Here is a 16,056-nt window from a genome sequence, read left to right as displayed (position 1 = left end):
CTTTGTTCTTTGTTTGTTTGTATCAGGGATTTTTTGCACTGCCCACAGTTTGAGTCTTGAAAAACCACCAATTTGAGAATCAGTTCGAAACACTACTCTGTTTGATGGTGGTCGATCGTTTTGATGTTACATCAGCATAAAGGGATTCATTTCCTTTGAACAGCACAAAGCAAGTATTCAAGATCAATATAAAGATGGAGTTGGTTGAGAATCCATAAAGTTTATATTTGAATCAAAGTACTTGGCTTCTGCAATATTTACCTCAACAGATATAGGAGCAATTGTTAACTTCAAACCAGAACGACTGTGAATCTGAGAGAGCTGCTGAAGCCAGCATTGGCAAACCTGTACCATTTTCACATTGGAGCCCCATCAGCCTAACACGGCCTAATCTCCCTGGCCTCCGGATCCCACTCCGTGGCGATCCGGGGGTACTGCATCGCCACCCTCACCATCCAGGGCGTAGAGTTCAGCGGCTTCTGGCTCTACGTCCTCCCCAACCTCTGCGCTGTCTTGCTACTCGGCCTGGACTTCCAGTGCAACCTCCAGAGCCTAACTCTCAAATTTGGTGGGCCCCTACCACCCCTTACTGTATGTGGCCTCACGGCCATTAAGGTCGACCCACCTTTTCTGTTTGCAAACCTCACCCCGGATTGCAAACCCGTCGCCACCAGGAGCAGACGGTACAGCGCCCAGGACAGGACCTTTATCAAGTCTGAGGTCCAGCGGCTGCTGCGGGAAGGTATCATCGAGGCCAGCAACAGCCCCTGGAGAGCCCAAGTGGTAGTGGTGAAAACGGGGGAGAAAAACAGGATGGTCGTTGACTACAGTCAGACCATCAATCGGTACACGCAGCTCGACGCGTACCCCCTCCCACGCATATATGATATGGTCAATCAGATTGCACAGTACCGGGTCTTCTCGACAGTGGACCTGAAATCTGTCTACCACCAGCTCCCCATTCGCAAGGCGGGCCGCCCGTATACCACGTTTGAAGCGGACGGCCGGCTTTACCATTTCCTTAGGGTTCCCTTCGGCGTCACTAATGGAGTCTCGGTCTTCCAACGGCAGATGGAGCGAATGGTTGACCGGTATGGACTGCGGGCCACTTTTCAGTACCTGGATAACCATCTGCGGCCACGACCAGCAGGACCACGACGCTAACCTTTCCAAATTCCTCCACGCCGCCAAACTCCTCAACCTAACCTACAACAAGTGTGTGTTCAGCACAAACCGATTAGCCATCCTTGGCTATGTGGTTCAGAACGGAGTTCTAGAGCCCGACCCCGATCGTATGCGCCCCCTCGTGGATCTCCCCCTTCCCCACTGCCCCAAGGACCTCAAACAATGCCTGGGGTTGTTTTCGTACTACGCCCTAACTATGCGGAATAGGCCCACCCACTCATCCACTCCACCCGTTTCCCACTGACCGCCGGGGCTCACCAGGCCTTCAACCGTATCATGGCCGCATCGTCATGCACGCGATTGACGAGACGCTCCCCTTCCAAGTCGAGAGCGATACATCAGATGTCGCTCTGGCCGCCACCCTCAACCAGGCAGGCAGGCCCGTGGCATTCTTTTCCCGCACCCACCATGCCTCCGAGATTCGACACTCCTCCGTCGAAAACGAGGCCCAAGCTATCGCTGAAGCTGTGCGGCACTGGAGGCATTACCTGGCCAGCAGGAGATTCACTCTCCTCACAGACCAACGGTCGGTTGCCTTCATGTTTAACAACTCACAGCGGGGTAAGATCAAAAATGATAAGATCTTGCGGTGGAGGATCGAGCTCTCCACCTTTAATTACGAGATTGTATATCGCCCCGGTAAGCTCAACGAGCCCCCCGATGCCCTGTCCCGTGGTACATGTGCCAGCGCACAAGTGGACCGTCTCTGGACCCTGCACGACGATCTCTGTCACCCAGGGGTTCACCCGCTTTTATCACTTCATTAAGGCCCGCAATCTGCCCTACTCCATCGAGGAAGTCAGGGCTGTCACCAGAGACTGCCAAGTCTGCGCGGAGTGTAAACCGCACTTCTACCGGCCACACCGTGCGTGCCTGGTGAAGGCCTCCCGCCCCTTTGAACGCCTCAACTTGGACTTCAAAGGGCACCTCTCCTCCACCGACCGCAACACTTATTTTCTCAGTGTGGTCGACGAGTACTCCAGATTCCCCTTCGCTGTCCCATGCCCCGATATGACGTCTGCCACCGTCATCAAAGCCCTCAACACCATCTTCGCTCTGTTCGGTTTCCCCGCCTCAGTCCACAGCGACCGGGGATCCTCATTTATGAGCGATGAGCTGCGCCAGTACCTGCTCAACAGGGGCATTGCCTCGAGCAGGACGACCAGCTACAACCCCCGGGGAAATGGGCAGGTGGAGCGGGAGAATGGGACGGTCTGGAAGGCCGTCCAGCTGGCCCTACGGTCCAGATATCTCCCGGACTCCCGCTGGCAGGCGGTCCTCCCCGACGCACTTCACTCGATTCGTTCGCTCCTGTGCACGACGACTAACGAAATCCCCCATGAACGTCTCTTTGCCTTCCCCAGGAAGTCCACCTCCGGGTTTCGCTCCCAATGTGGCTGGCAGCTCCAGGACCCCTTCTCCTCCGCAAGCACGTGCGGCTCCACAAGGCGGACCCGTTGGTTTAGAGAGTACAGCTACTCCACGCAAACCCGCAGTACGCCTATGTAGTGTACCCCGACGGCCACGAAGAAACAGTCTCCCTCAGGGACTTGGCACCAGCTGGGTCCCCCCCCCCCCCCTCTGCCCCGGCGCCACCCTCCCTTCCCCCAGCACACCCCCACAGCCCCTGCTCCAGGACAATCCGTCCTCCCCTTGGTCCCACCCGGGGATGAAGAGGATGTCGACTCGCTCCCAGAGTCACCGACGACCGAGCCAACGCCTGACTCGCCACCAGCACTGTGGCGCTCTCAACGACGGATCAAGGCGCCCAACCGTCTAAATTTGTAACCGTCTCTGAAATTTTAATGACAACCTGTATGTAAATAGTTTTCCACCACCCCCGCTGGACTCATTTTTAACAGGGGGTGAATGTGGTCGTCACCACTGTTGTATTATATTGTATATACTGCACTGCATACGAGGGTATTATGGTAAGGCCCCTGTATTACAGGTATGGGGGTAGATCCCTGCCTGCTGGCTCCACCCAGTAGGCGGAGTATAAATGTATGTGCTCTCCGAACTGCAGCCATTTCGGCAGCAGCTGTAGGAGGCCACACATCTCTGTGTAATAAAGCCTCGATTACTCTACTCTCGTCTCGTCGTAATTGATAGTGCATCACATGTATCCGTTAGAAGGAGCCAGAAAGAGATCAGTGTTCCTGGCTTGTCCACTGCACCTCATGTGGGAACAACAGCAGTGATTGAGATCAAACTTTAACTCCATGGAAATAAACTTTAGAACTGAAATTCCACAAGAAGAGCATGATCACACTGAACCACGTCATTGTACAGCTCAGTATGAACTCCAATAGCACATTAAATTAAAGAATTTCTAATGGACGGTTGTTATTAAGATGTAAAAGAATTGTCTCTAAAATTGCATTCAATAAGTAAGTAAGCAATGCCGTGTTTAAACATTGACAAATGTTGTATATTTTACACTTGAACAGATACATTTATTTTTGTCCCATCTTTTTTGCTGAACAGACTTTTTATAAAGCTTGTTTTGCCCAGCCCCTCTATCCTGCAAATGAAAGACACATCGGGAGGGAAATGCCCATCTTGTCCGTGGGAGTTTCACATTCTCCCCGTGTCTGGGCGGATTTCCTCCGGGTGCTCCGGTTTCCTTCCACAAGTCCCGAAAGACGTACTGTTAGGTGAATTGGACATTCTGAATTCTCCCTCTATGTACCTGAACAAGCGCCGGAATGTTGCGATTAGGGGCTTTTCAGAGTAACTTCATTGCAGTGTTAATGTAAGCGTACTTGTGACAAGATTATTACTATTTACAAAATGCTTAGATGGAACCAACTATTACACTTCACGATATGTGGCAGTTTTCAGTTCCTTTTCTCAGGGAAATAAAGCAGTTAGCTGTCCCCATCAATTGTAGTTGTGATTTTTTTTTAATGTGTCTTTGAAAATTCAGTTGTCAACAGAGGAGTCGTTAACAACTAAATCGTAAAAGCAAGCAGCATCACTATTTTCCAATAGTGGAAAAGCCATGTGATGCCCTATTATTTTCCTGCAGTTTTCGATTTGAAACCGTTCTTCTACTGATATCATTGAGGCCTGACTACCATTTTAACGATGGGCCTAGGCAGGGAAATAGTTGTGATCTTGCCACCCAGTCAGTCTCGCCAGAAGAGGGCCCAAGAGCTAAATATTTGAAAAACATTTGAAAAACATTTCTGTGGGGACAGAAGGTTACATCGGCCGCAACACCTTATTTGGATATTTAAATCACCAAATAGACAAGGCCTTGATTTATTGATTCAACTGAAGGATTGCATTTCCAGCAATGCAGCATACCCTCAGTGCTGCACCAGAGTATTATTTTAGGTAATGTACTCTATGAACTCACAACGTTCGAAGTCAATGACGTATGATGATTTACAATACTTAAGTGCCACAGAAATACAAGGGGCGGAATTCTCCGTAGCCCAACGCTGAAATCGGGATCGGCGATCGGGCAGAGAATGGCTTCCGACGCCGGATCCGGTGCAGGCCCCGGTTTGACGTCGGTTCGCGATGCAACGCCCCCTTCAAACCGGCGTCATCGGGACATATGGCGCGAGCAGTTGCAAGGCCATTGCCGCGTCTTCAGCCGGACCACCTGCGATGCTCTGCCCCCGATGGGCTGAGTTCCCAATGGTGCGGACCACGTGTGGTCTCAGCGGTCAGGAACCCGGCGTTCCGGCTGCGGACAGTATCCAGCGCCGCCACACTCGTCCGGGATCCGTGCCGCTGGCCGGGGGGGCTTCTGCTCGCGCTGGGGGGAGTGGTGGGTGGGGGACAGGGGGTGGGCTGTGGGGTCAGGGCGAGTAGATTTGGGTTCCAGCATGGCCGGCGCCATGCTTTCCGCCGTGACCGGAACTGCTCGTCAGGCCTGCGCATGTGTGACCCGGGACCTGCCGATTCTCCGGCCATTTTCCACGCGATCCGTTGGTGATTCACGCGGTGCTGGTGCTAGCCCCTCACCGGTACCAGAATCAGTGAGGGGTTTGCGCCAATTTTCCTGTCTTGATCCACCCGGAACATTCCGCCCAAAGTGCTTTACAGGAGTGAAGTTTGACACCAAGCCATATAAGGAGACATTAGGAAAGATGAGCAAAAAGCCTCACTGACACCTGATCAACAAAGGGTAGGCCAGGATTTTCCACCCCTTTCCCCATGGTGTGTACAGGTCGCCGGCGGAATCGCGCAGTCCTGTCGGTGCGTACCGCGTTTTGTGTGGTTCACCCACCCCGCCCTGCCCCCGCCTTTGGCAGGATTGGAAGATACCGGCAGCGGGAAGAGCTGCAAAATCCCACCTGTAGTCTTTTCAGGCATTTTAACAGAGATATTCGAGAGTAAAATGGGAGGTTTGCCATCTGGTCAGTGATTTTTAAAGTTTTCTGTTTTTGAGGATTCCAGTGGCACACCCTGTGGGAAGCAGTCCATCACTGTCAGCAACCTTTTCACCATTAGCTGCGAGAGTGCAGTTTCTATCAGCTTCACAGTTGTAATGTCGCTGAGCATGGAAGTTTTGCTGTCATGACAACCACAAAATCCAGATGATCATGTACTACTGCCATGCATCGTGGGAGCAACAAAAGAAAATTTACCTTTGCATAATTTGTCAGCTCCCCTGGCCGTATTAAAAATGCACTGTGCTAACAAGGTTTGATTAATTGCTTTTTTTCTTTTTCTTGAAGGGACCCTTAGGGATGCGATTATGTGTCTTTCTTGTTTTCTTAATATTGCAAAGGTGATTGATGTATCCTGTCCAAAGTTGAATCACACTTTCTGCAGTAAAAGACACTGACACCAGGGGCGCGATTCTCCGACCCCCCGCCGGGTCGGAAAATCGGCAGTGGCTGGCGTGATTCCCGCCCCCGCCGGTTGCTGAATTCTCCGGCACCGGATATTTGGCGGGGGTGGGAATCGCACCGGTTGGCGGACCCCCCCCCCCTGGCGATTCTCCCGCTGCTGGAATGCCTGACCCGCCGGCGAGAATCAAACCACTTCTCTTACCGGCGGGACAAGGCGGCGCGGGCGGGCTCTGGGGTCCTGGGGGGGGCGCGGGCCGATCTGGCCCCGGGGGGAGGTGCCCCCACGGTGGCCTGGCCCACAGACGGGCCTGTGCCGTGGGGGCACTCTTTTCCTTCCGCCTTCGCCATGGTCTCCACGATGGCGGAGGCGGAAGAGACCCCCTCTGCTGCGCATGCACGGGGATGCCGTGAGCTGATGCTCCCGCGCATGCGCCGCACGGCAAAGTCATTTCCGCGCCAGCTGGTGGGGCACCAAAGGCCTTTCCCGCCAGCTGACGGGGCGGAAATCAGTCCGGCGCGGGCCTAGCCCCTCAAGGTGAGGGCTAGGCCCCTCAAGATGCGGAGAAGTCCGCACCTTTGGGGCGGCACGGTGCCGGGCTGATTTGCGCCGTTTTGGGCGCCGCTGGGCGGACATCGCGCCGATTGCGGAGAATCCCGCCCTATATGACTGAATCTTTAAAAAGAATGTTTCCTTATCTTGTGCTGGCCAATCCAGTGTACATCATGGTTTCTGCCTATGGCTGGTGATTAAAGTTTTTGTTCACATTGCACAAGAGTTCATTAGTTTGAGTATAATTCACTTTCAGTTTCCGTACTCTATTATGTCCTGCCATGTCTCGCCTCTCGATTCTTGAGGCTTCTTGCTGTGCTTCATAAGATTGAATAATTGCTTCATCACTTCCCCAGTCTGGTTAGAAGTAATGAGAACGCACTCCCAAAACAGAAATACTTTGTAAGTACTTCTTTTAAGGGTGGGAAGCTTCTTACTAGGAGAACAATAGGTGCCCATGAATTATCCTAGGGAGTTAACCGTTCATTAATATTGTATTGATCTGTAAAATAATATTACGCACAGTTACATTCTTAAAATTCTTTTGAGCAGAACTAACTTCATCATACAGAGTTGGGGGCCTGTGGAATTTATTTCCAGAGTTAGTGACTGAGACAGAGACCATGGGTGGAATTTTGCTGTTATTTTGGCAAAGTGTCACCTGGGGCAGGAGAAGCCAAGGGCATGACCCGGGCAGTGATTAAAGATTAAATTGGATTGGTGAATGAAGGGAAACTGCATGACGGAATATTATAAATATGATGAAGTCTAATTGTTCATATGGGTGATTAAAAAATGTTTTTTAATTTCGAGTACCCAATTAATTTTTTCCAAGGGGCAATTTAGCGTGGCCATTCCACCTAGCCTGCACATCTATGGGTTGTGGGGGCGAAACCTACGGAAACACGGGGAGAATGTGCAAACTCCACACGGACAGTGACCCGGAGCCGGGATCGAACCTGGCTAACACACTGCGCCACCGTGCTGCCCTATATGGGTGATAAATAACAAAAATAATTCATTGTGCCGAAGGACCTGCTTCTGTGTAACTGTTTTATATATGTGTATTTTGTTATGACACAAACAAAAGTGAAGCTAATTCCTGCCTTGTGACTCTGAAAGACATTCCAGAGAAATTATATCCAATCACTGCCTGTTGCTGGGCAGAGCATACCATTTTGGGCCAGTTCATTAGCCACCAGCCAAGTCAATGAAAGCGAGTCATCACTGATGCCTTCTGGATGCTTCCTGCTTGAATTAAAAGCACAGGTCATTGCTTTTTGCTTTTGCAAAGATACAGGCTGCATTAAAGTCACAGGCGCATTACTTATCCATCGGTCAAAGCGGCAATAGCAAAAAGAAAAGGTGAAATAAGAGAATAAACAGGAAACAAACAGGAGGGACACTTACAATACTTTAACTTTTAGAACTCTTGGTTAAGGAGGCAAAGAGTATGGAGAGTGGGGGAGGGATGATGGAATTTTAAAATTTTACCGTACCTGCACATTTAAAAAAACTTTTTGCTGGTATGTGAGGGTCACAGGTTAAGCCAGGACTTGTTGCGGAATTACCCTTGAGAAAGTGGTGGTTAGCCGCCTTCTTGAACTGCTGTAGTCCATTGGCTGTACACCTCCAGTGGTGTTAGGAAGGGGTGTAGAATCTCTCCAGACATTGTGAGACTTTCAGTGTGAACTACAGGGCTTATGTCCCTCACATCAAACAGCAAATAAAAGCATATATATAGTGACTCTTAGAGACTATTGTAGTCTTGTGATAAATTAATATTGATGTTATAGGTTCATGCCCATTGAAAATTGTTTTGTATTTTCTTCATAGACTTTGATCCAAAATATTTTTGGGCCTGGAGCCGCTTCCTTGATTACATCCAGTTTTGTTTAGCCTTCACTGTGCTGTGCCTCTTTGTTACATACCTCCTGATTGACTCTCAACTCTATGTGGAAACTCTTGGCTTCTTGGCTGTCCTCATTGAAGCCATGTTGGGAGTACCTCAGCTTTTCCGGAACTTCAAGAACAAATCAACAGCAGGAATGAGGTGAGACGATATTCTTATTCATAAAAGCTCAAATACTGTGCAAGTTCTTAAAAATTACTACACATACTAGGCTTGATTATTTACAGTAGTAATATTCATTTTGAAAGTTTATGGAAAGTATAATGAAGTAAATGTAATATATCTTGAGAACTAAAAAGACTTTCATAAGGTTCCACATAATAGACGAGTGAATAAAGTCGGAGCATGCGGAGTGAGCGGAAAAGTAACAGAATGGATAACGAGCCGACTGCAACACAGATCTTTTCCTGTTCACAATTTATATTAACAAGACTTTGGAGTCAACAATGCAATTGTGAATCAGCAAATGACAACAAAGTGAATGGGATAATCAACACTGAGGAGGACTGCCACAAAGTACAGGAAGATAATAATAAACTTGCAGAATGGACATATAATTGGCAAATGAATTTCAACGTAGAAAATGTTGGTTAGCAAAATAAGGAGGTTGTATATTGTTTGGAATATAATAACATTTCATTGTCACAAGTATGAAGTTACTGTGAAAAACCCCTAGTCGCCACATTCCGGCACCTGTTCGGGTAAGCTGGTACGGGAATTGAACCCGCGCTCCTGGCCTCGTTCTGCATCACAAACCAGCTGTCTAGCCCACTGAGCTAAACCAGCCCTGAATAACCAAAATTGAATAGAGGAGCAAAGTGTTCTGGAAGTAGAAATACACAAATCACCACAAGTTATGACAAGTTACAACTCAAAACATCATAACAAAAGCAAATAGAATACTATGGCTTGAATTTTAGGCAACCACCTTCCTCACCCTGGAGCAGGCTGAAGGAGAGAGTGGGGAATGGTGGTGTAAATGGGTGACATGCTGGGGGAGGAGTGCACTATGCTTGTTGCCTACTCAGTTCCACTGCAATTTTACAAAACTAAAGAAAAGTAGCGAGGTTTTGCTAAACTTGCATCAAATCTTGGTTGGACCACACTCACTGGGCGCGATTCTCCGCTCCTTCGCCGGTTGGGAGAATCGCCTGGGTCATCAAATTTTCCCACGACGCCAGTCCGACGCCCTCCCGTGATTCTCCCAAGCGGCGAGAACGGAGAATCGCCCAAGACACCCAAAATGGTGATTTTCCGGCACCCCTGCTATTCTCAGGCCCGGATGGGCCGAGCGGCCAGCCCAAAAAGGCAGGTTCCCCCCGCTGCTATCCACACCTGGACGCTGCCGGCGGGAACAGCGCGGGAACACTGGGGGGGCGCCTGTGGGGGGGGGGGGGGCGGGGGGGGGGCGGTGTAGGGGGATCCTGCACCGGGGGGGCCTCAAATTGGGTCTGGCCCACGATCGGTGCCCACCGATCGTCGGGCCGACCTCTCTGAAGGAGGACCTCCTTTCTTCCACAGCCCCGCAAGATCCGTCTGACATCTTCTTGCGAGGCGGACCCGGAGAGGACGGCAACCACGCATGCGCGGGTTGGCGCCGGCCAACCCGCGCATGCGCTGGTGACGCCAGTTATGCGGCGTCGGTCGCGTCATGTATGCGGCGCCGCCTTTACGCGGCACCAAGGCCTGGCGCGTGTAAATGACGCGGCGCCGGTCCTAGCCCATTATCGGGCCCTGAATTGGTCGGGATAGGGGCCGTTTCGCGGCGTTGTGAACTTCGACGGCGTTAATGCGGTGCGAACACTCTGCCTCCATTTCGGAGAATCCCGCCCACTGTATTATGTACATTTCTACTTGCCATATTGTAAAAAGAATGTAGAGGGAGAGAGTGAAAGGAAGGTTTACAAGAATGATACCAGCACTATGAGCCTATACCGCCACCCACCTCCAGTGGTGGAGTTCCTGATGCAGTGGAGAATCCAGCATCGATGAAAGAACGGAAATGGTCCCCCGATGCTCCAGTACCCCACTGACGGTGGCATTGCGGTTCACGCCACAGCAGGAGGATAGGTCAAATTGAGCCATTTGCTTCCTATTAATGGCCTGGCACTGGATTGTCCTCCGGGATTCCCCAGCCCTCTGGGTTGGGATTCATGTGGGAATGGAATGGTGCAAGTAGTTCCCAGCCCGATCCTGACGTGTGGGCCACTGGGGTAAGTATTTAAGGTAGGTATCCCCCAAGGCCATTGGAGGACCCTCTTTCCCCCACAAAGCAAATCCTAACCACCCCACCCCCAGGATCCCACAAGAAACCTCCCAGAGGACCACACTGGAGACCCTCTCCACCAGAGACTCCCCATAGCAGAGACCGCCACCTTAACAGAGACCACTCACACAACAGACATACCTCCCATAACAGAGAGCCCCCCCCATCAGTCAGCCCTACCTGGAAGCGAAAGAGCATTTTTCTTCATGTTTGAATGCATCTCAAGCATCCTGCTTTGAAACTGACTGTAATGTTTATAAACATTTAGGAGTTAAGTGCCGTCACTTCCTCTTTTTCTCAGCAGAAAGCTCTTAGCTGCTTTTGATCTGGTCATGAGTTGTCAATCACAACTAGATGTTTAGAAACCTTGTTGTTAGTTTCACAGCAGGTTACTTGAGATCCATTCAAGCGTCAAGGGTAATGAAACTAAACAATCCAGACATCTGGCTGTATGGAAGCTGTCAATTACAGCCCAGTAAAAACCTTTTCTCTTTGAAGTACATAGAAACCTTGCTGATCAAAGGGGTTTAATCCCTGGTAATGTGGATTTTACTTTCTATGAAGTTACAGCTGCTGCTTTCTCTATCTTAGGCAGCAGCTGTAGGGGACAGGTGAGTTTTAAAGCAGTGTTTTTTTTTTACTTTTTCTGTCTGGACTGCTCTTCAGCTTCCAGGCAGGGGTGACTGCTGAGGGGAGGGGGATCTCTGATATGGCCGAATCTCTGATGTGGGGGTTGGGGGTATCTCTGATAAGGGGAGGGAAATCTAATATGGAGTTCTCTGATTTTGAGGGGTCTCTGATATGGGGGGGGGGGGATCTCTGATATTGGGGTGCCTCTGGTGGGAGTGTCTGCTGGGGGCTTCAGGTGGAGGGGGGGTTGGGTCACTCTCATGTGTGCATTATGTGGGAGGGGGGACCCAGCAATTCCCATGGTGTGGGGGGGGACGGCAAGAATGGCATTGTCCGGGAAGAGGGGGGCCAGCCTTCATACCTTGCTATCGTGCCACCCAAAATGGCGGCCCGATAGCAGGATTTGCGTAAATCTGCATGGCAAGGGACATTAAAACTCCCCTGGGTGCCAGTCGCAGTGCAAATGCAAACCAGAGGCAGCCCAGCTCCGGCGGGAGAACAGAATCTTCCAAACGGAGAATCCTGCCCGTTATGTCTTTTGTTAAGAATTGGAAATACAAGGGTGGCACAGTGGTTAGCACTGGGACTACAGCGCTGAGGACCCGGGTTTGAATCCCGGCCCTGGGTCACCGTCCGTGTGGAGTTTTCACATTCTCCCTGTGTCTGCATGGGTTTCGCCCCCACAACCCCCAAGATATGTAGGTTAGGGGGATTGGCCATGTTAAATTGCCCCTTAATTGGAAAAAAAAAATTGGGTAATCTAAATTTGTTTTTAAAAAGAGTTGGAAATACAAATGACAACAAGTGGGCTTGTGTTTTTTTAAATTTTGTGCAAGGCTTTGCCAGATTAAAATTATGGAAGATGTTTGCAAAGCCGGGCAATTCCAATGTGGACATCGGTCTGCAATATTTTCAATGACCTTTCGAAGGGAGTGGGAAGATTTAACCAAAACATAAATAATAGCAGGTTGGGCAGAGTTGAAAGCTTACTGCTGGGTCATAACCTTGGCATTTTGGACCAGCCACCTGTTGCACACATTAGTCAATTTTTCTTTCCTTTGAAACCAATACAAAGGGAAAGCAGACTGGACAGTTACCGGGGCTGGCGCCATCATCAGGCTTCCAACAAGCTTGTGTCTGCTTATTGATGAAATATATGTACCTCTCTTGGGTAGACTGCATAAAAGATCAATAGACAGATCTTTTTATTTAGGGCTTGGTACAACCCAAACCATTGGGATTTATCTACTGGTGCCAAGTTTCACTCTGTACTCAAGCACAAATTTATAGTTGAACAATCCATCAGATTGAAATAGCTACTGGTGCATAAACCACTTAACTAATTTAAAGTCACCATTCCAATTGCATTATAGCATACTGTGTTGAATAGCAGCAACACAGCTTGGCAGACCAATTTGAAATACACAGTTAACATACTTCTGATAAAACCAAGTTATTGATGTGCTCATTAAGGCATGAGATATCCTTTGGTGTCTCTTCTGGCTTCCGTAACATATTCTCTGAGCCATTAGTTTGTCAATAATGTGAGTTCCCTACTTAGTTTGTTTCTGCCTGCACCTTAGTCTCATTCTAAATTAACAGCATTGCACCATCGTGCAGTGCCTCATCAATACTAAAGAATGTAGAAGATTCATTGTGAGTAGGCCAACAAAAATTAAGATTTCTTTCTCACCAATTTACAAAATTACCTATTTCTAGAATAGATTCCCCTTCAAACCCTCAATGCTCCACCAAGATTCAAATGATTACTTGAAATCAGTTGCAACATATTTAATTCTATTTACCAATATCAGTGAGCATAAAGCATATTACTTCTAAGACTAAAGATGTCGGGGGCGATTCTCCAATATGGAGCCCAAGTGTTTGCGCCGTCGTGAACGCCGTCGCGTTTCACGACGGCGCAAACCGGCCCGGGTACGAACGATTCTTGCCCCCACAGAGGGCCAGCACGGCGCTGGAGCGGTTCACGCCGCTCCAGCCTCCTTTCCTGGCGCCAAATGGGCGCCGCGCCAACCCGCGCATGCGCGGGGGACTTCTTTAGCACGCTGGCCCCGAGTCAACATGGCGTCGTGTTCAGGGGCCGGCCGCGCCAGCACGTAGGCTCGGGGGGGGTGGGGGAGAGGTCGGTCCGCTGATCGTTGTGTCCCGATCGCGGGCCAGACCCTATCGGAGGCCCCCCCCCCCGATGAAGGAGCCCCCCTCCCACCCCCCCTCCCACAGGCCGCCCCCCGACCGTTCACGCAGAGTTCCCGCCGGCAGTGACCAGGGGTGAACGGCGCCGGCGGGACTCTGTCGGATCCGCGCAGCCGCTCGGCCCATTTGGGCCGGAGAATCGGCGGCCCCACCGATTCCAGCGGCCGGCGCAAATGGCGCCGATTCTCCGCACCGGCTTTGGAGTGTCATGGTGCATTTGCGGCGATTCTCTGGCCCGGCGTGGGGCTCGGAGAATCGCACTCGTCATCTTGATCGCTGCAGATACACTTTTTTGCTAATTCTGTATATGGTATTTAGTTCTATTTGTTCTTGAAAAACCTACATTTGAATTTTTGGTAGGTTCACAAACATTTTAATTATGAATAGTGTGCTATATTTCCTTTATTTGTTGAACAACAAAATTTTGTACTTCGTTTGATCAAAACAAAGCTTGTTAAGAACAAAGAACAAAGAAAAGTACAGCACAGGAACAGGCACTTCGACCCTCCCAGCCTGCGCCGATCCAGATCCTTTATCTAAACCTGTCTTCGATTTTCAAAGGATCTACTTCCCTCTGTTCCCCGCCCGTTCATATATCTGTCTAGATGCATCTTGAATGATGCTATCGTGACCGCCTCTACCACCTCCGCTGGCAAGGCTTTCCAGGCACCCACCACCCTCTGCGTAAAAAACTTTCCACGCACATCTCCCTTAAACTTTCCCCCTCTCACCTTGAAATTGTGACCCCTTGTAATTGACACCCCCACTCTTGGAAAAAGCTTGTTGCTATCCACCCTGTCCATACCTCTCATAATTTTGTAGACCTCAATCAGGTCCCCCCTCAACCTCCGTCTTTCCAACGAAAACAATCTGAATCTACCCAAATAGCTAGCACCCTCCATACCAGGCAACATCCTGGTGAACCTCCTCTGCGCCCTCTCTAAAGCACCCACATCCTTCTGGTAATGTGGGGACCAGAACTGCACGCAGTATTCCAAATGTGGCCTAACCAAAGTCTTATACAACTGTAACATGACCTGCCGACTCTTGTACTCAATACCCCGTGCAATGAAGGCAAGCATGCTATATGCCTTCTTGACCACTCTATCGACCAGCATTGCCACCTTCAGGGTACAATGGACCTGAACTCCCAGATCTCTCTGTACATCAATTTTCCCCAGGACTCTTCCATTGACCATATAGTCCGCTCTTGAATTAGATCTTCCAAAATGCATCGCCTCACATTTGCCTGGATTGAACTCCATCTGCCATTTCTCTGCCCAACTCTCCAATCTATCTATATTTTGCTGTATTCTCTGACAGTCCTCCTCACTATCTGCAACTCCACCAATCTTAGTATCATCTGCAAACTTGCTAATCAGACCACCTATACCGTCATCCAGATCATTTATGTTTCTCACAAACAACAGTGGTCCGAGCACGGATCCCTGTGGAACACCACTAGTCACCTTTCTCCATTTTGAGACACTCCCTTCCACCACTACTCTCTGTCTCCTGTTGCCCAGCCAGTTCTTTATCCATCGAGCCCCAAGTACACCCTGAACCTCATACAACTTCACTTTTTCCATCAACCTGCCATGGAAAACTTTATCAAACGCCTTACTGAAGTCCATGTATATGACATCTACAGCCCTTCCCTCATCAATTAACTTTGGCACTTCCTCAAAGAATTCTATTAGGTTTGTAAGACATGACCTTCCCTGCACAAAACCATGCTGCCTATCACTGATAAGTCTATTTTCTTCCAAATGAGAATAGATCCTATCCCTCAGTATCTTATCCAACAGTTTGCCTACCACTGATGTCAAGCTCACAGGTCTATAATTCCCTGGATTATCCCTGCTACCCTACTTAAACAAAGGGACAACATTAGCAATTCTCCAGTCCTCCGGGACCTCATCCGTGCTCAAGGATGCTGCAAAGATATCTGTTAAGGCCCCAACTAATTTGTCCCTCGCTTCCCTCAGTAACCTGTGATAGATCCCATCTGGACCTGGGGACTTGTCCACCTTAATGCCTTTTAGAATACCCAAAACTTCCCCCTTCCTTATGCCGACTTGACCTAGAGTATTTAAACATCCACCCCTAGCCTCAACGTCCGTCATGTCCCTCTCCTTGGTGAATACCGATGCAAAGTACTCATTAAGCATCTCACCCATTTCCTCTGACTCCACGCATAAATTCCCTCTTTTGTCTTTGAGTGGACCAATCCTTTCTCTAGTTACCCTCTTGCTCCTTATATACAAATAAAAGGCTTTGGGATTTTCCTTAACCCTGTTAGCCAAAGATATTTCATGACCCCTTTTAGCCCTCTTTATTGCATGTTTGAGATTTGTCCTACTTTCCCGATATTCCTCCAAAGCTTCATCAGTTTTAAGTTGCCTAGATCTTATGTATGCTTCCTTTTTCATCTTAGCTAGTCTCACAATTCCACCCGTCATCCATGGTTCCCTAATCTTGCCAT

At 49.5% G+C, this 16,056-nt stretch overlaps 1 protein-coding gene across 2 annotated transcripts in view; it reads left to right on the top strand.

The window, feature by feature from the left end:
• LOC140430435 (solute carrier family 66 member 2) overlaps window positions 1-16,056 on the top strand; it is an 89,378-nt gene that overhangs the window by 54,733 nt on the left and 18,589 nt on the right. For both annotated transcript variants that reach the window (XM_072517911.1, XM_072517910.1), the window contains one exon: window positions 8,386-8,602. In XM_072517911.1, the coding sequence (XP_072374012.1) occupies window positions 8,386-8,602 (217 nt within the window). The remainder of the gene's footprint in view (window positions 1-8,385; window positions 8,603-16,056) is intronic.

The sequence above is a fragment of the Scyliorhinus torazame genome, chromosome 10 (genome assembly GCF_047496885.1).
Source record: "Scyliorhinus torazame isolate Kashiwa2021f chromosome 10, sScyTor2.1, whole genome shotgun sequence".
NCBI lineage: Eukaryota > Metazoa > Chordata > Chondrichthyes > Carcharhiniformes > Scyliorhinidae > Scyliorhinus > Scyliorhinus torazame.
Note: the sequence above shows the minus strand (reverse complement) of the source record. Positions and strands in the feature narration are given on the sequence as shown.